The following is a 23,920-nucleotide window of genomic DNA, read 5'->3' on the forward strand; positions in this document are numbered from 1 at the left end:
TAATTGTTTTCGTGTCTGAAATTTACCTGTTCATCGTTTCGCATGTTGCTGACGTCACTGACTTGCTATTATAATACGCAATCAATTGAAAATGAATCATAACCTGATGGAATCATATCAACGTTTGGACTTTTATAGACACGAGAAGTGTCAATACTTTAGTCAAATTTTACGATCCTTTTCATTTTAGATTGTTTCAATTTAATTTCAATTTATAGCATGTATATATCGATATGATTTTGCTTGATCGAGATCCATTTTCTATAAGGCCTACAAAAAATACATTAGGTTCGGGTAACCCGACCCTACCTACGGAATAGGCGCCGACCCTACCGTTTAATAGTCAATTTGAAAAAAAAAGACTTAAAAAAAATAAAATAATAATAATAATAATAATAATAATAATAATAATAATAATAATAATAAAATGCTATTCAATATGTAGTTTAAAACCTTAAATGCTAATACAGAAGATAACTTTAACACCATTCTCCAATGATGAAAATTACATTCTTATATAAAGCCTTATAAAAAAGCCTACCTACCCTACCTTTTTTTGAAAAGGATGTTTCCCTAACCAAACAATTATTTTTTTAAGCCTAAACAACCTGATATATGACAACTTAGCTATCATTGAAGGTCCACATGAACAGTATTCTTATCAATACGCATATACATGGAACAACCTATGAATAAACTTCCTTTCTGAATTGTTATTATTGTCATTATTATTTATAACATTATTTCATTTCATAGAGCTTTTTAAGTATCTCTTAGTAGTTTTTACTAGCTCTTCAGTCTTGGGAGTTAGCTTTTATAATAATAGAAAATACTTAAACTTCACATATTTGTGATAAATCGTTGTGGTCTAATGGAATTGCATGTATCGAATCAGGGTTGTAGCAATATCCAATCCTACATTTTTTGCCATTAAGGTACATGACATCGTTTTAAAATTGGCCGATTTGACTAAGATAATTATCTTTGTGGAAGGGACGCAACTCTAATTTTGCACCGCCATATTTGGAGAATATCACGGAAATTGTCATAAATTCTCAATGTTTCCTTAAAGAATTCAGATATAATGGCAAACGTTCAAGACTTCGATCCAAATGACAAAACCAGGTAATACAAAGCAGTTTAAATATTGCTTAATTTGTCAATGCACCCGCTCTAAACTTCAATATTTTTCTAACTTCCTTTTCCTTTTCTGAACTACATTGAAGACCTAAATCACTATTTGACTCGTTCTGCCTGTTCATAGAGTTAAATAATTAGCATCTAAATATTTTCAATTTTAAACCACTTTGAAATAACTGCAAGTTTTTGTCAGAATCATCAAATTAAACCCTTGTGCTAAGAATCTTCACTTACACTTTGAGCGAAGAAGAGTCTTAAACATGTTAAAAGCATTGAATAATGAACTTGCAGATGTATGGTGTGACATGTATTATCGTTATAAGCTGGTGTGGTGCTAACACCCATGACTGACAAAACACAAGCACAGTGCTCTGAATCCGTGTCAACTCTGGTCGGCCCATTTACTTTTCTGTCTGGTCTTGTCAGCCCAATCACCATATATAGGCCTGGTCTTTTTCGGCCCAATTACCATATCTGCCTGGTCTATTTAGGCCTACTTTGGTAATATCATTATTAAAAATACCCAAAATTAACAGTGACATTTTTATCTTTATGTCACCATCGGTCCTATATGACATTGCCTCTTTATAGACTATTTTACAGACATCTTGTTTCATTGTTTTCAACCTACAGATTTGGATTGAAAAATCCAACATAGTTAATGATTTATTTATTTATTATACATCTTACTATGCCTATTGTACAGGGGCTTGGAAATCCCTGAAAAATATTGTTGTTTATACATGTATTACTATTAAAAATTACTTCTTAAAATACATACTGAACTCTAACATGGACTTTAGACTAAAAATACAAGTTGCTGCAGCAATATTGAAGTGAAATCCTGTTTCTGGAATGAAAGTAACTAAGCAACAATCTTGTTCAGGTATATAATGTTACTGTTTGCACAAATCGATGCTAGAGGTATCTTTTTTATAACAATATCAATTGATATTCAAGACAAAAAAGAATGCCAGAAAAGGTGATAATTTTATTGTTATTCGAAGAAAAGGTATATTAGCAAACATTTTTTTCAGCCCTCTCATCTACTTTTATAAATATATCGGGTGCTCATTAAAAACTGCCTACGAACAATTGCCTAAATGCATAATATTATTTTTTTAACCACATTTTTATATTGCGCATTATTTTTACTCATTATTCTATTTTATACTATATCCTTACAATCGGCAATAATTAGTTATTTGAATTTAAAAACAATTTTCATTACCTTTGAAAATTTTCAATTATCAAAAGTGTTTCTGTGCTGACTTTGAAAACTAACGGATCTGATTTATCCATGAATTAGGTGTAAACAACACAATACCAGCATCTGCATTCCACAGGCACAATTCCTTTCAGAAGTAGGCCAAAATGGACTAGGTCCAATTAGACCAAGTCTAAAGGGTAATTGGGCGGAGTTGACACCGAGCATGTGGCTTTAACCAACTAAGCTAACCTGGCAGCTTGTTCTTACCCACACACTCAACATGCCAAAGCAAAGATCTAGCCACCTTAATGAAGGTTAAGGGTGCAGATTAGGGGGAAATCATAGCGACTATAGGTCTGACTATGAAATATAATAAATCATTAACACAGGCAAAAATGCAAGTTGTTATTCAAGTGGCATGTTGAATGGCTGTCCTGCACCGGGATAATTCAATCAATGGAGGGATGCCACTAGTCTTCAAAAACAAACATTGGTAAAGACTCCTGGCATCTATTTTTATGTACTAGGCAACAATTGGGAATGAATCTGAAGCTGAAAAAATACCAAATAACAAGCACCAAAAGATAACTGCTTATAAATTAAGTGTTTTTACAGTGAGAGGGCATTATGTCCTTTGTTGAAAATGATTTTGTTCAATATTCCATGCTTTTTAGACTCTTCTTCGCTCATAAAGTTCAATTGTGACTCACTGGTAGGTTTAGTAGTGTAGTGTGTGTGGGTAAGTAATAGCTAACTGGTTAGCTCAACCAGTTAGAGTGCCTTGCAGGTGTTCCCAGATTATTTCACCTTCTTAAGCAGAGGCCGAAAATCGACTACTTTCCAATAGAAAGGTTTTTTATTTTCCCCAATTTTCGATATTTGTTTCCCAATATAAAAAAAACAAAGATGGAATTATTGTTCTCATGTTAAAGTTATTTCTGTTTGTTTCTAATATATGTCAGTCTTCCATTATTTTGAATGAATGAGCTTGAAGCATTTACAAGTTCATTTTTTTCCAATTTGAACAATTTGCATGTAAAAAATATAGAAAGGCCTCTTCGCATCTTTTGCTTAAAAAACCCTGTATACTGGTACTTGATTTCAATCCCAACCTGATGTGAGGAGTACCATAAAAGGCTAGTATGTCTGGATTAGCCTAAAAGTTAAATGGGGGAGGAGTGTAGTGTGTGTGCGTGCATGCGCGCCATGGACAGACCAAAGTAAAAGTGATTGAGTTTTCTTTAATAAGATAAAATTTACGCAAATTAATGTTTGGTTGTCCATTTATTTTTCTAAGGTTTCCTATATTGCATTTGAGAAAATATTCATGGTATCTTTCAGTTGGTACTTTGGTCCATTGAGCCGAGACGAATCGAATGCCAAACTTGATGATGTGAGAACAAATGGTGTATTTCTTGTTAGAGAAAGCCAGTCAATAAAAGGGGATTATGTTCTTGTAGTAAGGTAAGGACATTTAACCAAATTTCAATAAATATACAGTGCAAGTCTTACGTCAGCTTTTTTCCTTCATTTATTGACATTGTTAACACAAGAACATTATACTTGTATGTCTTTCATGTGTTTAAAATAACCATTAAAAACCTTCAATGTATTGTTTCTTTGGCCGAAACTCATTGTTACCAAATTTAAAAAGTAAGGTCCACTTGGTCTTTATTCACCTGTACGATTGATGATTTTCTGTTGTTATTGATGCTATTGTCATTTTCAAATCCAGTCTATTTATTGTATATATTATGTATATTTTTCAGGGAAGACAATAAAATAAGTCATTATATTATTAACCGTATTCAAGTTGGAGGCAATGAGATGTTCAGAATAGGCGACCAACAATTTCCAGATATTCCTGCACTCTTAAACTTCTACAAAACTCATTATCTGGATACCACAGCTTTAACCTTTCCAGTAAGTGATTGATTGTATAACAACTTTATATGTATAAAAATACCTTAGGCTTCGATTATTAACTTACATGTACATGTATACTAATCTATATGCATATTTTGACACCTTCTTTAAAAACTATGGAGGTCTTTTGCTTAGCCATCAAATTTATATTTGTATTATACATGTAACATTGTTTGCATGGTTAAACTTCATTATAATTTGTTTTGCTAAAGTGCTTTTAAAATTGCAATTTTTGGACACATGTTGTGGCAAATACTGTTATTATTGAAATACAAAATGTATGTATTTATGTACCAGTATGACAATCTTTTTTTCCATTATTTCAGGCACCAAGAGATAAAGTTATTGGAAAATATGCTTTCCCTGGAAACGTAAGATACTTTTTTATGAATGGACAGGGACAGTTTATGTTCAAATTAAGAGAAAACAGCTTGTTTGGTCTAGAATAGGACACCGATTAGTGATACCAAGTATGTATCAAAAATCGTTGCATTTTGTTCCGGTACTGTACCAGTACTGGTATTTCAAATACATTGTGTGTGGTAAAAAAATAAAACCAAAATTTGAACGTTAAAAGCTTTAAACTTTCACAAAATTATCTCTAATCACTTGTACGAGGTTTCTCCTTTTTATAAATATGTGAACATTTCTTCAGTACGATGATTTCTTAAGTGTGATATTGATTTCAATTTTACTGTCTCTTTGTTAAATAACAGTCTTTTTTTAATTAAACACAAACATCACACTTAAGTTGAATCATTAAGATCAAACTGTAACCTATGTTAATTTGCATATTCCAACTACTACTGAATTTGTTTCTAAATCACACAAAAAATGGCATCCATATTGTTTGGATTGTTTGTATATAAAATTCTTAATCAAAACATTTAGAAGTCATTAGTAAATGATGTTGCGCAAGTGCTTGGGGTTTTTTTCCAGGTTAATTTGAATTAATTCTGTGTGCATTTTTTGTCACCTCTGCATAGTTTTGAACAAGATAGAGTTCAAAGTATATTATTTGCAATAACAGCTAAAAGATGACTTTTTTGGTTGTTATCGTCTGCATAGGTCCTTAAATGGTTCACAGCCCTATGGCTTTGCACCCAGGCTGTAAATCATATTGCGGTCCTGTTCCTATGGTTAAGATCTCAATAAAAAGGTGTACTTACCATAGTTTAATCTCATTTATACATTGGAATGCATAATGACACTTTTTTACCCCAATGATCCCAATATTATCTACCGGTATTGAAAACAATATTTACAAGTTATTTGTATTGAGATGTAAAAATAAAAATTAAAAGGAACAGGTTTTGACAAGTATCATAAATTGTAACTATGATTTCCCTTCTTAAGGACCCTGAAGATTTACCATTCAAGAAGGGCGAGGTACTCGAGCTGATCTCTAAGGACGAGGACAAATGGTGGTGTGCCAAAAATAGTGCGGGACGCACGGGTCAGATCCCCGTTCCCTACATAGCACCTGTATGTATGGTTTATGAACATATGATTTCTTTCATAAAAATGTATGTACATTGTCAATTTAGCTGTACAATGGCACTTTAGTTGATGTGTATGAGAATGTAACATGGGCCCTGGGCTGTCTTGCAGCTTTAGGGGAATGCATGGGGCTTGAGCCCTTCCAAACTGGAAATTTTGCCAGGAAGAGGCGATTTGGAGTAAACACAAATAACTCATATTCTAGAGAGTGGATTGTTATGTCATATAGACAATCACTCTAAGAAATAGTAATACATTTGTAACTGAATACTATTTGGCATATTGCCAAAACCTGAATTGAAAAACTGCATAAGGTTGGCTATATTTGGACTGATTCTGATCAAACACAATTATTCATCAACAGGAAACCCAAAAGGGGAATTTTGAGACAACATTTAGGAAATATATATACTTTTTAAGGTGCGGAAGGGAGTTGGGGCTGATTTTCTACCCTAAAATCATTTGAAAAACAGCCTTTTGGCTGTAGGGTAAAAAAGGGTGGGAGTGAATATCTCACCTTGCATTATCACATTTGAAAGATATATAATTTTGGAGATTACAAGATGTTTTTGTTGTTTTCTGAGATTAATAATTGCATTGCTATGGATTGTAAGGTTATTCCTTTCCATGCAAATATTGTTTAGGTAATTGTTGCCCTGATGTTTCTAAACAGTTTAATCTTTAGCATTTGCCAGTGGTCTTGACAAAAAGTACATATTTTTTTCACTGTGTGTATTAATTAAGGTTTCTATGATTTGAAAATTCAAGTAGTAATGTTTTTAGGATTTAAAAACTTTGCTAGATACAGAACATGAAAAGTGTTGATAAATGATCATTTTCAGTATCCTGGCAAAATTCCTGAAGTACCAAAACCGGTAATTACATGCAGGGCTTCCATTAAGCATTTGCCACAGGAAGTGTAAACTTCCTAGTCATCAAGTTTTTCTCCCAAACATGGAAGTTCAAGTTCCTCAGAAACCAAATATTTCTGAACTAATGTTCAACTTTACTGATAAAATATGAAATAATTTTCGACTTAAAGTGTAGTTACATCCGTTTTTGATATTTTCAACTTCCAAGCTTTCATCTTTGGAAGTTTTGAAAATGATGGCAGTTTTAATACTTCCAAGTACTCTTTGGAAGTATTAAGCAATTTCTAGAGGGTTATATACATCCCTTTAATGGAAGTCCTGTACATGTGGATTACAGTATTTGTTACAAGAATATCATTGTCTATGTGTTAAGGTCTCAAAAATTCTTACTTATTTTACATTTAATGGTATGCTGCTGCATTATAAAAACTCTTAATGTAGGGATAGGTGCAAGCTTTTCATTAACACTTCATGTAATGGGCTGATTGTTTAGAATTTTGTTTAAGTTCACAACATTATTAACGACATCATTGTAAACATGAAATATTTGAAGATGTGCTAACACATTTTAAATTGAAAATAATCAAGAACAGCTGAAACAGTTCTTTCCAATCTTGTTAGGTATGCAGTAGATCACAAGTGTATCTATTATACATGTACTTTCAGAGTAGTTATGATTTGGAAGTTAACAACAATTACATTAACAATGTTGTTAACTTTCACAAAGTTCTGAACAATCGGCCAACTCCAGTACAAGTGATAACAAAATGAGACATGCTGGTTGAGAAGCAGTTTCCAACAAATCACTTTTTTGCGTACTTTCTTTAGGTCTTCATAAAAAAGGTACTGTAATATAATATCATAGTAATCATATGGTTACTTGGCAATCTGAAGTTGGAGTTCTTACCGAGACACGTAAGCAACTATTATTATTATTCAATGTTTATTTTTCATTTTGTACACAAATTCACAAGTGGGGGATCGTCATGTGCCGTGTATTGCGCATGCGTGTGAACCTAATTTGCATATCTATGAATAGCAACAAGGCTTTCCTAAGTTGCTTACAAAATGATGATCATTCATACTTGTAAACACTTTTGTCATAGTTTAACACCCACATGCACAAAAATGTAAACAAACACAAGTTAATACCAGAAATGTATCAAAAAATATCATCGTCTTGAGTGTCTGCCTGATTCGAGAATGAATTGACTGTTGTAAAGTTTAGAGTTTAAATTTTTGGTCAATGCTGAAAATAAAATATTTCTTATATTTAGTATATTAAATAAACATATAAAAAAACACACAAAAGGCACCTAAAATCTGTTGCGTATTTGACATTGTCGGAAACTGCTACTCATCACCAGCTAATCAGAACAGTGTAAGTACCCTCTTAGTGCCCCTTAGTTCACACATGTGAAAAAAATATCGAAACTAGCAACTTGAGCTGTAGTTATCTAAAATGTGAACAATTTTAGTAGGGATTTAAACTCTTTGAATAATTTAATAAAAACTTGTAAAAACTGTCGGAAACTGCTTCTCAACCAGTATACATGTAATTCTTTTTTAGCTCACCTGTCACTTTGTGACAAGGTGAGCTTTTGTGATCACCTTTTGTCCGGAGTCCGTCATGCGGCGTGCGGCGTCCGTCAACAATTTACTTAAAAGACATCTCCTCCTTAACCGCTGGGCCAATATTAATAAAACTTCATAGGGATGTTCCTTGGGTGGTCTTCTATCAAAGTTGTTCAAAGAATTCAATTCCATGCAGAACTCTGGTTGCCATGGCAACCAAAAGGAAAAACTTTAAAAATCTTCTTCTCCCAAACCACAAGGCTTAGGCCGTTGATATATGGTAGGTAGGATTACCAAATGGTCCTCTACCAAGAATGTTCAAATTATGGCCCTTGGGTCAAAATTGGCCCCGCCCCGGTGGGTCATGGGTTTTCTCTATATGTTTATAGTGAAAACTTCAAAAATCTTCCTCTCTGAACTTACTTGGACTAGAGCTTAGATATTTGGCATGATTCATCGTCTATTGGACCACTACAAAGTTTGTTCAAATTATGGCCTTGGGGTCAAAATTGGCCCCGGCCCGGGGGGTCATGGGTATTCTCTATATGTTTATAGTTAAAACTTCAAAAATCTTCTCCTCTGAACTTACTTGGACTAGAGCTTAGATATTTGGCATGATTCATCGTCTAGTGGACCTTTACAAAGATTGTTCAAATTATGGCCTTGGGGTCAAAATTGGCCCCGCCCCGGGGGGGTCATGGGTTTTCTCTGTATGTTTATAGTGAAAACTTGAAAAATCTTCTCCTTTGAACTTACTTGGACTAGAGCTTAGATATTTGGCATGATTCATCGTCTAGTGGACCTCTACAAAGATTGTTCAAATTATGGCCTTGGGGTCAAAATTTTTGAAGATTTTTGAAGTTTTAACTATAAACATATCAAGTATACCCATGACCCCCCGGGGCGGGGCCATGGGTATACTTGATATGTTTATAGTTAAAACTTCAAAAATCTTCTCCTCTTAACTTACTTGGACTAGAGCTTAGATATTTGGCATGATTCATCGTCTAGTGGACCTCTACAAAATTGGCCACACCCCAGGGCTGATGGGTTTTCTCTATATGTGTTATAGTGAAAACTTAAAAAATCTTCTCTGAACTCACAAAGACAAGTAACGTCTTAATTTAAACTGGATAACATATTTAGTACACATACCAATTTTCAATATGGGCCACATACAACAATTAATAACAAATATACATATACAGATACACCCGTAAAATCAAGTAGTGACAAGAGCTTAGATATTTGGCATGATATATCATCTAGTTGACTTGTACCAATATTGTTCAATCTTTGGCCCTGGGGTCAAAAAATGGCCCCACCCGGGCGGTCATGGGTTTCCTTATATATGTATATGATGAAAACTTAAAAAATCTTCTTCTCCGAAACCAAAAGGCGAAGGCCTTAGATATTTGGTATGAAGCATCGTTTATTGGACCACTATTAAGATTGTTCAAACTTTAGCCCTGGGGTCAAAATTGGCCACGTTCCGTGTTCATAGGCTTAGGTTTTCAATATTTATATATAGTAGAAGCATTAAAAAATTCTCTCCGAATTCACAAGGACTAGAGCTATTTGGCATAATACATCATTAAGTGGACCTCTACCTTTATTGTCCAAACTTTGGCATTGGGGTAAAAAATGACCCAGACTTCTAAAAAACCTTAACTACTTTGAACCATCCAGATTTCTTATCAAACCAATGTGCAATATATGACAGGTGAGCGATTCAGGGCCATTTGGCCCTCTTGTTAATATTTCTTGGCTGATGCTTTTTTATTTTATATTTACACCTCAACTTCCATTATTTAAATGAACTGCCTTTCTGCAATTGCGGTTATCATCCGATGAATGTTTGAAATATTCTAAGTTTAAAAGTGATATCAAGTGGTTGATCTTTTCCCGCGTTATTGTGACGTCATTTGATAAAATGTTTCGGGTTACAGTCGGGTCATTCCATTTACAGAATGTGTACGAAAGGATTAATGAATGGTTTTCGTAAATGAAATGAAGTATTGTTTTAACAATTCTTGAATGAAATAATGATCTAGTGGTGTAAATATAAGGAATGAATTGGGGGTTTGATGTCATTATTTGGATATGTATGCAGTTGTGCTGGTCAAAGTATGCGTTGGGTCCTGGGGACTCCACACACTTTGACCAGCCCAATTGTGTTCATACCCCGATTATGACATCAACCCCCCAATTCATTCCATAAATGGTTCACTATTTGCTTTAATTGTCAATATTGTATTAGTTCACACTTTGACAAATCATCTGATAAATCATCTGTATGATTTTCCATAAACTATATTTCAATCATAATCGTTACCATGAAATATCTGACGACAGAGGATAGAAGAAAAAAACTTACTATTTCTTGATATTGTATCTCTGCCATTTCCCATATGCTAGTATAGTGTCCAGTGTTGGTATCATGTTGTGTGTATTTTCAGTACAAGCCCGACCCAAGCCCGATAGCCAAGCTCGCTTCAAATGGAGGCTCTAACAGCACACAAGAGGAAAACCCACAGACTGTAGGCCAAAATAATTGTTTTTCGTACTATCTGATCCTGATATGGTTTATTTCGCAATTACAATTCTTATTGTATACGGTGGTTGTTCATGATTAAATATCTTGAGGCAGAATATCTTTCATTGAACATATGAAGTTTTAATATATATAACTTTCAACCATAGAGGCAAAATGATCAGATTTGCATCATTCAGGTTTGTTTCATACTGTGAAGAAAATTAGTTATATCAATGATTTTTATTCGCATGTCTTAAAAAAAGCTATAGTTAAACCTGCCAGACTGTTGGCAACCAGTTGTTGTCCACTCAATAACTAAAGAAGCCTTTGTCCAATCATCACCAAATCAAGTCAGATTGTGTATCGACATAATATCTTGGACAAGTTTGATAACCAGCCATATCGCTCTGGTCACTAGGGTGTTAACACCCTTTAGTTATAGAAATTACCTAAAACTGGTCTTGTACGCTCAGTTACTTTAGAAACCTTTGTCCAATCATTACGGTAATACCAAATTTTGTCAGAATGTGTATTAGAATAATATCTGGAACAGCTTTGTTAACCAGCCATATCCCTTTTATTACTCAAGGGTAATTGCCCTTTTATTATTGAAATTACCTGAAATCAGTCTTGTCCGATTAATACCTTCAGAAATCATTGTCCAATCATCAGCAAATTTAGTCAGAATGTGTATGGGCTTAATATCTCGGACACTTTGGATAACCAGCCAAAAGGCCACTCAAGAGATATTGTCCTTTAATAATAGAAATTATCTAAAATTGGTCTTGTCCGCTCATTAACTTAAGAAGCTTTTGTCTAATCCGACTTGGGTCAGAATATGTATTTGCATAATATCTCAGACAAGTTCAATAACCAGCCATATTATTAGTCAGTCAAGAGTCATTTTCGAATAACCTTAATTTGTTCTTGTCCTAAAAATAACTTTAGTAGCCTTTTTCCTATTTATAATTATATCTTGTTGCAAGTCATGTCCGGTCAGTCACTCAAGAGTTATGACCCTTTAATGGCAACCCTGTTTAAACTCATCGCTTCCCTCTCTAAATTTGGCTTTACAAACAACCACTAATTACCAAACCTGGGTGTCCTTAATTAAGGATGGGTGTTTTTTGTGACATTTGGCACTCTTGTTGTATATGACAGTAACACGCTTTATATTTATATGATATCACTCCCATCAAATGTGACAGGGTCGGAGCACATCGAAAGTGGGTGGTGATATCAACACACAGATCCACTTACCCCAGCTACCCGCTGAGGCGGTAGTTATAAAGGGTAGAGTGCCTAACTTGTTTGACAAAACTCAGTTGAAGTTGAATGTAAGTACAGTTGAATGAGGTGTACATGTAGACACATCACCATGTATGGTCTTGGTTGCATGCTGTACAGTAGATTTGGAAAATCATGACAAAGCTTGAAAATTCAGTTGGAAGTAGAACTAGTTTTGGTAAAAAATCCCGGAAAAAAAAAAGATAAAACTACAGGCCAGAGGAAATGGTTTTTACCTTTTCATCAATATTTTTAGCTCACCAAATCATGTAGTGCTTAGGGTCACAGTGAGCTTTTCCAATTGCCCAGCCTTCAACAATTGCTTCAAATGACATCTCCTGAACTGCCAGGCTAATTTAAATAAAACTTTACTTGGATGTTCCTAGGATGGTGCTCTTTCAAATTGTTCAAAGAAACAAATTCCATGTAGAACTCTGGTTGCCATGGCAACATAAAGGAAAAACTTATTGCTTAGATTTTCACAATGAATATTTAACCATGTGTAAAGTATTAAAAATAAATATGTGCTCGAATGGCCTTGACTGTGACCTTTTGTCCTTTCTTAATTTTTGAAGCTACAGCAATGACTTTTGGGCCATGGGTACAGTTTTGAAAACAAATATCAATGTTGTTGTCCTCTGATGAGCTATATTGTGACATTTTGACCTACTTTCTTATTTTTGAAGCTACAATATAAAGTTTGGACCATGTGTTCAATTTTGCAAATAAATAGCAATGTTGTGCTTGGGTGACCCTGGCCATTCCATGTTTGACAATACTTGATTTTAGTTTAATCCTAGTTGCTTTGCCATAAACCAATAAACTCATTTATTTTCATAAAAGAACAAAGGTCTAAAACTTTCACTCAGGTGAGCAATTTATGGTACACTCTTGTTTTAAATGGAGTGGAAGTCATTTGGTGAGTTAAAATTTTGGTGCAGTTTCCATGGTTTGAGACCATTTCTTTGAGGTCAAATTACTGCGCAAGTCCAATAAAAAAACAGGTTTTGTTCGACATGTGAGAAGCGGTGATGAGATTCTAAACAAATAGACTTTCTTTAGGTTAAACAAAAATCCTAGCTTTATGCCTTTGGCCTGATGAGTTTTGGGCATACTTTAATAGTTTAATAGATTGAAAAAAAAAATTCTGTCCTTGATTTTCCAAACTTGTGTGCACTAATATAGAAAACTTATTCTTGCACTTCACTTTATGTATACTGTCTATATTTTCAGGATCCCTTTCATCTGCCTAAGCAGCTGCCAGCCAAAGCCATTGTTATACAAACTCGTATACCAAGTCTTTATGACAAATCACAATTAAAACTAAGTGTGAGTACAGTCTCTGTTGAAAGAGCGATTTGTTTTCGTTTTAGATTTCACCTGAAAGCACAAACCTGATTGTAACTTTCGGTCAATGAGACTGTACTACGGTAACTAACAACACATTTATTAATTTGAAGATGTATGATTTATAAGGTACAGAGTAAAGACAGAGATTAAAATATTAACACTTATATTTAACCTTTTAAGAGGCATTCTTTTCTCTTATCATCCTAAATGTCAAAAGACTTATTTGCTAAAAAATGAATGATACATTTTTACACCGAACGTTTTCATTGGCTATGATGGCATCATATGACTAAACAAAGAAAGAGATATACATTGGATATAAGTGATTTTTTTTTTTTTAAAAACAGAATGCATAGACTTTCTTCAGCAATGGCATTATAAAGAATAAGGATTGTGTTAGAAAGTTTATAACAAAAAGCATATCATATAACATGCACTTATGATAGAGGTCAATCTGATGGAGCACAAACAGTTAACATGTAGTTGCCAAATGCTTTAATAACAGGACAGTTTGCATGTTGTATACATGTGGCAATGTTGATTATTATACGTCACAGGACTTGTCCATCTTAAATTCTCATAAACTGGTACCCATAATGGGCAATTTCATACTGCCACACACTTGAAGTACATTTTTGACCAGTTAACATGATATTGTCAAATAGCACTCGCAACAAAAAAATGGCATTTTTGGTTTCCGAAGACTGAGGTAGAAAGATTTTTTAGAATTTAGAATTTTTTAATCTGTAACTTCTTGTGTTTGCAACTTTCCCAAACTTTTTCAATAGCATTTGATGTGTATCAATTCTGTCTTTGTTACATTTTTAGACTTCTATCAATTGTTTCAGTAATAATTATTTGAAATTTGTGTAGTGGTGAAAGAAGTTCTTTCAAAGAACTAAATGTCATTGTTTTTGGTATAATAAAATAAATGTTGCATGTCTATCAGTGTGACAGTTACATATTGTCAACATTCGGGTAAATACTGATGCGCTCGGTTTCGCCTCGGATGACAGTATTCCCTCATGTTGACTATGTGTAATGTCGCACTGCAAATGCGATAATTATATAATGACACATGGTATACACAATTAGCAAATGTTGTATAGTAAACGACAGGTTTAGCCATTAACAACAAATGTTATATTGTAAATTACATGTTTAGCCATAAACAACAATTCTTGTATGGCAAATGACTAGTTTAACCATCAACAACAAATGTTGTATGGTAATCAAGAGGTTTAGCCATTAACAACAATTGTTGTATGGTAAATGACCGGTTGATCCATTAACAACAAATGTTGTATGGTAAATGACAGGTTTAGCCATGAACAAAAAAAGTTGTATGGTAAATGACAGGTTTAGCCATGAACAAAAAAGTTGTATGGAAAATGGCAGGTTTAGCCATGAACATAAAAAGTTGTATGGTAAATGGCAGGTTTAGCCATGAACAATAATTGTTATATTGTAAATGACAGCTTTAGCTATTTACTATTGGCACATTTTATCACCAGTATGAGCAAGTCTTAATTTATTTTTGTTGTTTTTATGTGGCAGTTTCATTTTAAGAAAGGTGATGAGGCATGTTTCTGAACAGTTGTCATCAAGAATATTTATATCTGAAATATGTTAAACATACTTTAAACTTAATGTAGAGACATGTACATTTATTGCATGGCTGATATCTTCGATGATGTAACTGATGTGAAAAGCCTAAGGAAGACTTAGGGCTGCTGATGTTTAATATCACTTGAAGACTTCCAAAAAAAATAAGAAATAAGAAATGCAAGATACCATTTACGTCTCACTGAACAGATAGATATTGAAATTATTTCAGAATTCAAAGTTTACTGCTAGCTCGAGACATGACACATTAACTAACCTATGGAAATTTTATAATAGGACGTCTGACATCATTTTTTATGTCGAGTTCAGTGTGTAAGCATGAATATTTATAAACCACACAAGACATGATACAGATTGTCAGAAGAGCATTCTATTATAATATTCCTTTTATTACATGTCAGATATGATTAATGGCTTGTAGTTAAAACCAACAAAACTTCAATAAGATTTTACAGAATTTCCATTCTGGAAATGATGTCAGATATCAAATTCAATTGCATTAATGATTTAGTGCACTTTCTTCAATAAACACAAAAAAGCAGTTGAATTATTTCAAGATATTTTCTAAGAAACTACAGTGCGTTCCTGAAAGTATATTTACTTTTGGATATGAAAACCAAAATTGATGGGCATATAATATATAAACATATTCTTCTGCTTTTTATTGTGAAAAAAACCTTTTAATGCTTCTTTAGAAAAACAGAATTGAAATACCGTTCAAAAGATCTGTTGGTATTGTGTAGTTCCACCTACCAGGTACTTTTTATCTTTAAAAAAACAGCATGTATGAACAATCATTACATTTAGTATGATAGTTTGTATCGCATGACCTATGCTTCATATTCAGGTGAACTCAAACTAAACATAAGTTCAAAATAAATTCTCTCTGGCTCTGGATCATGACATCATATTGCCTTTAAAATGCCATAAACATATGAAATAATCACAAAAATATCACAAAGACTTATAGCTCCTTTTAGTGTTTTTTGTCAAGATGAAAAGCTTACCCGGTACTAGCTTATTAAAATAAAACATATTTATGATTTCAGGAAGGCGATATAGTGACTGTTACAAGAATAAATGCAAATGGACAATGGGAAGGTCAAATTGGTGAAAAAAACGGGTTCTTCCCTTTTACACATGTTAAATTTTTGGACGACAATTCCTAGTTTATAGGAGAATCAAAGACATTCATATAGACAGAGGCTGTAATGGAGGAGTTACAGAAAATAATTGTGCTGAGTTCTAGATGTGAGCAGACATCATTATTTCACCACCTGCACATCCTTTCCTAGTGTACATGTTGCCAGAGTTGGTTGCCCAGGCTAGGAAGAATGAGAGTTGTATGTCAGTTCGTGTTCTGTTGTGCAAGGAGTCTCTCTCTACTCATCAACTTTTCTTCATACAAAAAGGAAGTGATCTGCAAAGATGTTGTCATGTTGTCTTAAGATTGAAATGAACATAATTGGTTTAATTATTATTAAAACTGAACTGTATAATTTTCTGTTTAACATTACGATTCATTTGGTATTGTTAACTATTCCCTATTTTTAAAGACAAAATAATTTTACATAAGTCATATTATTATAATTTGGACCCTTTGGTTAAACATGGGTCAAAACTAGGCAAAATTTTGTTGTTGGTCCTGCATCAGATCAATCTTCTCATCATTGCATTAGTTTCTCTGCTTAAAATGTTAATTGTCAATTTCATTTTGCATTAACAAAGAAAACTACCCATTGTAAATTGAATAATTATGCTATGAAAATTTCAACTTACACAATGTGAAACAGGCATAGTAGAGTAAATGATGGACTGATGTGGTTAAGAAAACACATAGTACTGCTAAATAAGTGTATTCATTTTTGTGTTGTTACTTTAGGAATTCACATACATTGTTATTCAAGTAGTTCATATAACTTTAATGATATTTATTAAATGAAGAGCAACTCAGTATTAGCATTTAAATATATATAAGTTATGTATTCAGTTTTTATAGTGCTATTGTTGAAGCTTATTTGCAGTAAAATGAGTTAAACTGATTAGACTCCGCTTTTCTCCCGGAATTGAAGGAACCGGAGACATACTGGAAATTCAGAGGTAGAAAGTTAGGCCCCTGTTCTAAAAATCAGTATGATACAATTAATGATGTATGCTTATTGGAAGAAGGAATTCATGTGCCAAACATTCAATTTTCTGAAATGGCATTGTACTGTACCAATATTTTGCCCACTCTAGAAAATTGACATTGACAAAATCTCAAAAAAAATGTTTGACAGCTAATTATTATATATATTTCTACTTTCTATCAAAAAGAACATGTTGCTATGTTTAACGAGTGTTCTGGAATGAAATACTTCCATGTTTTAGGGTGGTAAAAATCAAAAATCCCCTGATTTGCACATAATGCACTTAGTAAAAGATTCTTACCATAATATTTATTGAATACTGTGTAGATTTTCAACTGACTTAGTAAAAGATTCTTACCATAATATCTTTTTGAATACTGTGTAGATTTTCAACTGTATGTACTACTCAATTGTCTAGCAATTGTTGACAACATAATGATGTATTATTTTTGTAAACTGCTTAATGAATCTGTCAGGCAAGTGAAATTTAAAAGATTCTTCTGCACGTGCACTCACATTTTAAGTATTGATCAAATTGTCTTCCATTTGTTATCGCTTTTCATTGTCAGGAGATTTCTGTTGTTGATGTGCTTAAGCGAATGAAAAAATGGAATTTATATGTAAAGAGTGTTTCAGACTCTATCTTATCACTTATTTCCATACAGTTTAGGAAACTGCTTATTCTTGTTTGTTCGTAATTTCTATATAAAGAGCTTTATAGTGTTCACTTAATGGCTGTATGCATTATAAACTAAGCTGAGAAACTTGTTCAGTTTTTTTAACGTTGTACCTTTACGCTGTAGGGAGAGAATCTGTGTTTAACGAGGGTAAATTCATGGACCATTTGCGTTATAATTATTTTGATATACTGTTTTTGCAATAATATGTTTCAATGAAACTAAATATTCTAAGGATAATGCTAATAAAAGTGGGAGATTTGATGTCTTTTCGAAGCTTTACATGCAATCATATACCTCAAATGTGTTCACTGTGGGTTTTTTTTGCAGTAATTAGAAGATAATTCTATGTTGAGTAGTTCACCTACTGTAGAACCAAGGTCTTTCAGTGAAAAATATTTGTTTTACAATACTTCAAAATGAAATTTGGAGGAAATATTTAATGTTTATCTTGCACCGTACACAAAAAGAAATAATATATTTAAAAGCAAAAAATCATGCAAAGTCTCAATTAATAAAAAATCAAATAAAAAGGAAACCACTTATTGTCAATTATCCTAAAAGATTGAGACATTTTATCTTACTGTTTTGGAGAAATTTATATTTTTGTTATGTTTACGATGCAAAATGGTGGCTGGATTCCCTATTAAAATCAACTTTTGAGTTCCTCAAACAGAATATTTATCACCAGCTATCCTGGTTCTACAGTATGTGAAAGGCTCAACAGTTCTGTCTAAGAGGTTATTTATTTGCCTGCTTGCTGGTCTAACAGTTATGATTAAAAGACCAAGTGTTGGCAGTATATTCTGGTTTTCGTTGAATAATCAAACTCCAACTGACAAGATACATTTCAATCCTTCATGAACCCCACTTTTCTTTGTAATGTGACGAATGAACTGATTGCATGTTGTATAAATGCTTGTAGGCAATAGTGTAGTACAGAGGCAAAAATCACTAACCATGCAAGATGTGTTCAGTTATTTAATTTTACCATATTCCACTTTTCATTTAGCCTACATGTATGTGCACACGCTGTTATTAGACACATGCACAAAAGTACAGCTGGAGTGTGTATTTCCCTGTATATATCATTGTTGTGTAAATCAGGACCAGATTTTTGATGGTTTACTTTTTGATCATTTTGCTACCAAATGTGTGGAACACATTGATTTTATCAGACTTTATTCATCATGCATTTGTTGAAACTACACTGCTTGTGGCTTTTCTTTATGATTTTAATAATGGTTTTGTTTCATACTCATGTTTTGTTAGTATTTGTTATTGTGTAAATTGTTTTATTCAGCAAGAACTCTTTCACTAGTTTATTCAGTAATCAAAATCAATTGCTTCAGGCTTGGAACACAGAGATAAGCGATCAGAATTTATATTCAGTACATTGTAGCTATTCAGATATTTATCACTTGCTAGTATTGTCTTGTACATTTTCAGAATTAGATAATTTATCATACACTTGTATTATAGATGACAGTTAAATTAGACATTAAATGAATTTGAACTAAACTGCTTCCTATTTTATACCCACACCACTTGGTGGTGGGGGCAATATAGAAACCATCTTGTCCCGTCCACTTGTAGGTCAGTCAGTCCGTTTGTCCTGGGACATATTAAGTCTTCTTTTCTCCATAGCTCAAATTTATTTTGAGGTATTGACTTCAAACCTAATACACATATTGACTGAGTTGAAATGCTGTACAAAAGAAACAGTATTTAGTTTATGATATTTTTAGAGTTATCGCACTTAGATTATTTTTATACTTATCCTTTTACCATAATTCCATATGTTTGAGGTATTGACTTGTGTGCGTTGCAAAAAAATACAGTATTTTGTGTATATAATTTTTAAAGTTATTGCCCTTCAATTTTTTTCTTTTCATTTTTTTTACCCGTTTCCATAACTGGTATGTTTTTAAGATATTGACTTCAAACTTTATACAACATTGACTGTATTAAGGAGAAGTGCTGTGCAAAAGAAGAAATGTATGGTAGTTCAATTTAAATAGAATACCGGAGATATAAACTCAATGGCCAAACACTTTCACATGGCCTTTTGACAGAAGATGAACAACCAATACAAATAGTGTTGATCTACGACGTAATGTATGTTTCATATAATTTTAACCTGATCTCACTGCATATTGCAAAATAAATTAATGGTTAAACACAGAGGTTTGGAAAGTTCATTTTAATTTGGAATTTCCCTAAATTTGTAAAACCAGCCTCCATTTTGAATGGTTGAATTGCTTCAAGTGTATGAAAGAACTTACTTGAATTTTGAAATGCTGAAAGGGTATTTCCTCAAAACCATGGTCCTTGTGAAACATGATAATATTGCAGTTACAAATGTTTTAGACTAATACATTGGCCCGATGATTCTATGTGAGTTTGAGGACTTTTATATGCACACACTCAATAATACTTAGTTTAAACATATTTTATTCAGTTCGTATATGTATACAAAAATAACAGTACAGCAATAGTATGATGAAATGGATCGGAAAACAAGCAATGTAATTGCATATACCAATTCCTTTCCATGTAGCAGTGTACAGTTACGAATTGCATAGAAAAGTCAGTGTATGATATGAACAGTATGACGATATTAGTTTAATAACTGTTCAAACTATTTTTTACATTTAATTTGAATGTTTTGGAATAACAAGATAAATATAAAAAAGACAAATAAATAAAAAGAAAAAAAACGCAAAAATATTCTGTCACACACACTGTCGCGATGAAAAGCGATCGATACACCAATGGGGTCGACTGTTATGGAATCGAAACGCTTTGATGCTGCAATGAATCTCTGGACTTTTAAAAACAAGCTTGAATTGTCATCAAGGGTAAGGCGATCATTACCGAAAACAAGATTTTCTACAGTAGCAGCACAAGGTAAATCATGAATAAAACGGTCACGCATTAATTGATATCTAGGCTGAGTGAGATAATGTGACACAGTTTCAACGGCACCACAAGCATAAAGGGGAGAAGGAATAATATTTCTTCTGTGAAGGTCATAATTTAATGAGCTACTTCCTAATCGCAGACGAGCATGATTAACTTGATGTTGTCTGTTTCCTACATTATACAGGAGTTGTGATTTCTTTGGTTTCGTGTTAAGTTGTGATTTAAACTCGCTGAAAGTAGGTGTATGTCTGATATCTTCAGGAAGTGAGTTCCACTGGCGAATAGTCAAGTGTAGAAATTAAGTAGCATAGGCTTGAGTTTTACAAGTGATGACTGGAACTTCTGAGCGATTTCATAGGGCATATGGCTGAGCTCTCGGCTGAGGAATAAGATTTGTAAGATGCTCTAGAGAAAGACCATTTTTCATTTTAAAGAACATAATGAGGCGATGTTTGCGTCTCCTTTCCGCAAGTGTATCGCAGTTAACGTCAGCCGTAAGCCGCTCAATACTACAAAGTTTGGTAGTAACGGTTACAATTCTAGCCGCCTCGTGTTGGACAGCTTCGATATCATTTTTTAATTCATTACTACTATTGTCCCAGACAACATCGGCATACTCGAGTAAAGGTCTAATAAAAGTGACATACATTTTGTCCAAGGCTGCACGGGAAATTACAAACTTTAACGTTCTAAGAATACCAATTCTCTGCCATGCCTTGTTGACGTTTAAAGATATGTGGGATTGCCATTTGCCATCTGAAGAGAAGGTTACCCCAAGATGTTTATGAGTGCTGAATTGAGATATGGGTACATTGTCGAGATAAAGTGGGGGTTGATTTTGTTGTTGACGTTTACGAGAAAAGAGAACAGATTCTGTCTTGGATGGATTAAAAGTTACTAGCCATTTCTTCGACCAAGATGATATTTGAGATAGGTCATGGTTAAGGACAGCTGCAGAAGATACGGGGTCTTCGACAATAATGTAAAGACCGTTGTCATCTGCGAATAAGCGTATGTTTGCCTTAATGTCATCGACAATGTCATTAATGAAAATAAGGAAGAGCAAAGGTCCAATGATAGGTCCTTTAGGAACACCAGCGTTGATAGTGAGGATTCCTGATGCAGAGTTGGATAGGACTACCCGTTGTTTGCGGTCAGAAAGATAAAAGGAAGACCAATGAAGAAGTGAGCCACTTATACCGATGGATGACAGCTTATGAATAAGGCCATGATGTCAGACTCGGTCGAACGCCTTTGAAACGTCAAAAAGACAGCCCTTACTTCTTTCCCTTCATCTTAGGCTTTGCTGACGTCGTTGTAAAAGAAAGCTAACTGGTTGACGCTAGAATTGCCTTTGATGAAACCAGATGGGAAGGATGTAAGTATTTTATTCGAGATGACGTAGTTGTAGAGGTATTTGTGGATACAGTGCTCCATGAGTTTACCAATACAACTTAGAAGTGATATTGGTACATAATTGCAGGGACTAGATGGATCAGATTTTTTGAAAATGGGGCAGACGTTCGCCAACTTCCATGGATAAGGGAAGGTAGAGTTTGCCAACAATCTGTTAAAATATTTCGAGAAAGGTGCAGCAAGTTCGTCTTTGCCCTCTTTAATAAGTGTAGGCCTAATCGGGTCAGGACCACTGGCTTTACTAGGATCAATACAGAAAATCGCATCTCTAACGTCCTGGCTTGTCAATAATATTTTTGAGAGGAAAGTGGATGGAACGTTCTCAACTGTAAAAGGGGGATGTTGCTGGGGTTCTATGGTTGATTGTTTGCTGAAGTATGAGTTTAGAAGGTCTGCCTTTTCTTCATCGGAATCTGCCTTAATTGTTCCTCAATAAGAGTTGGAATTGGTGAAGATGTTTGTTTTTGAGTTAGTTGTTTAGCTAGTTTGAACCATACTTTAGTTGTTATGTTATCGGAGTTAATTTTGTTTATTATTTTATGTTCGTATACCTTTTTAAATTTTCGAATTATATTTTTTGTTTCGTTGCGATAGTTTGTGAATTATTCCCAAGCCAGTGCATTATTTGAAAGTTTAGCTTTTCGGTGTAATCCTTTCACAAGAAAACAGAGGCAGAATTGATAGACATTCGAATTTTTTTTTGATAAATGTTAGGGTTACCGTTATTCTCACACTTGTCCCAGCATTTACAGGGCATTTGATTAAAGCTGACTGTCTGTGATGCATGCACACTTTCATCTGGGTTTTGTTCCTGTATGTTAGAAATTTATCATCTGAACTTCAACAGTAAAGATCGGTTTAAGATAGCTGCTACATTTATTGTCAAAGTGCTATACATGTACATAAATATTGTCTGAGTCTCAAAGCATCGGAATAATTTTCTAATGGTATATGTTTAAGGCACTGATAAAGAATTATTTAAATTAAATTTTCTAAATCAAGAGAATACATGCGATTGTTAGGCATAATTTCATTTTACTTGAAATTACACCACGACCTTTTTTAATGGACAAGGGAATTATCATACATAAAACAGAAAAATGCCCTTTCTTAGTCATAATACTAAATACACATAATACGGTATAATACACTCCCTTCAACATTTTCAATATCTTAAACCATTTTTTTGCAGATCTACTTTATCATGCACCCAACATGAATGGTGCAACGTCATTGGTCCAGAACTATTCAAGTGGTGACCCAATATTTTACATAATGGGTCAATAATCTGTATTTCGTACCAAAATAGCGTCTATTTTTCGGTACTGATAAATAAATGAAACGTTTCCCGTAACTGAACTACAACGTGTTAGATGACAAGATGTATAATATATATGTTAGATGACCCAATCTTTGAAAATACGGGGTATATATCGGGTAACCTACTAACACTGAAACTTAAATAATTATCTTACGGCAACAAAATGCTTCACAGCCATATATTATTGTGGCCATCTTTTATACTTGATAGACCAGCTTTATACATGCAAAGTTCCATAAGTATCATTAACGAAGCTCCATTAACGTAAGTCAACTTCTTACGGACGTGTTTTAATTGACAGTGCAATTTGATTTTTAATTAGAAAAAAATGCCTCCTTCATTACACCATTTACCAGTCATATGGACAAAACTTGGCCACTACAGCACTTTAAGCGACCAGTTTATCATACACTGTCATTGCTTATTAGAT

General features: G+C 33.6%; 1 protein-coding gene across 4 annotated transcripts; it reads left to right on the forward strand.

The window, feature by feature from the left end:
- Window positions 1-985: 985 nt before the first annotated feature.
- LOC128231260 (adapter molecule Crk-like) lies at window positions 986-19,349 on the forward strand. 4 transcript variants are annotated; one of them, XM_052943847.1, is made up of 9 exons: window positions 986-1,125; window positions 3,692-3,814; window positions 4,120-4,273; window positions 4,603-4,647; window positions 5,633-5,761; window positions 6,619-6,651; window positions 10,683-10,763; window positions 11,968-12,096; window positions 16,072-19,349. In XM_052943847.1, exons 1-9 carry the CDS (start codon window positions 1,085-1,087, stop codon window positions 16,189-16,191), a joined length of 855 nt encoding a protein of 284 aa, XP_052799807.1. In that variant the 5' UTR covers window positions 986-1,084; the 3' UTR covers window positions 16,192-19,349. The 4 variants fall into 4 exon arrangements, with proteins under 4 accessions (XP_052799807.1, XP_052799808.1, XP_052799809.1 ...); XM_052943848.1 differs by lacking the exon at window positions 11,968-12,096 and adding an exon at window positions 13,280-13,375; XM_052943849.1 differs by lacking the exon at window positions 6,619-6,651.
- The last annotated feature ends 4,571 nt before the right edge of the window (window positions 19,350-23,920 follow it).

This window comes from Mya arenaria, chromosome 4, assembly GCF_026914265.1.
Source record: "Mya arenaria isolate MELC-2E11 chromosome 4, ASM2691426v1".
In the NCBI taxonomy this organism is placed as follows: Eukaryota; Metazoa; Mollusca; class Bivalvia; order Myida; family Myidae; genus Mya; species Mya arenaria.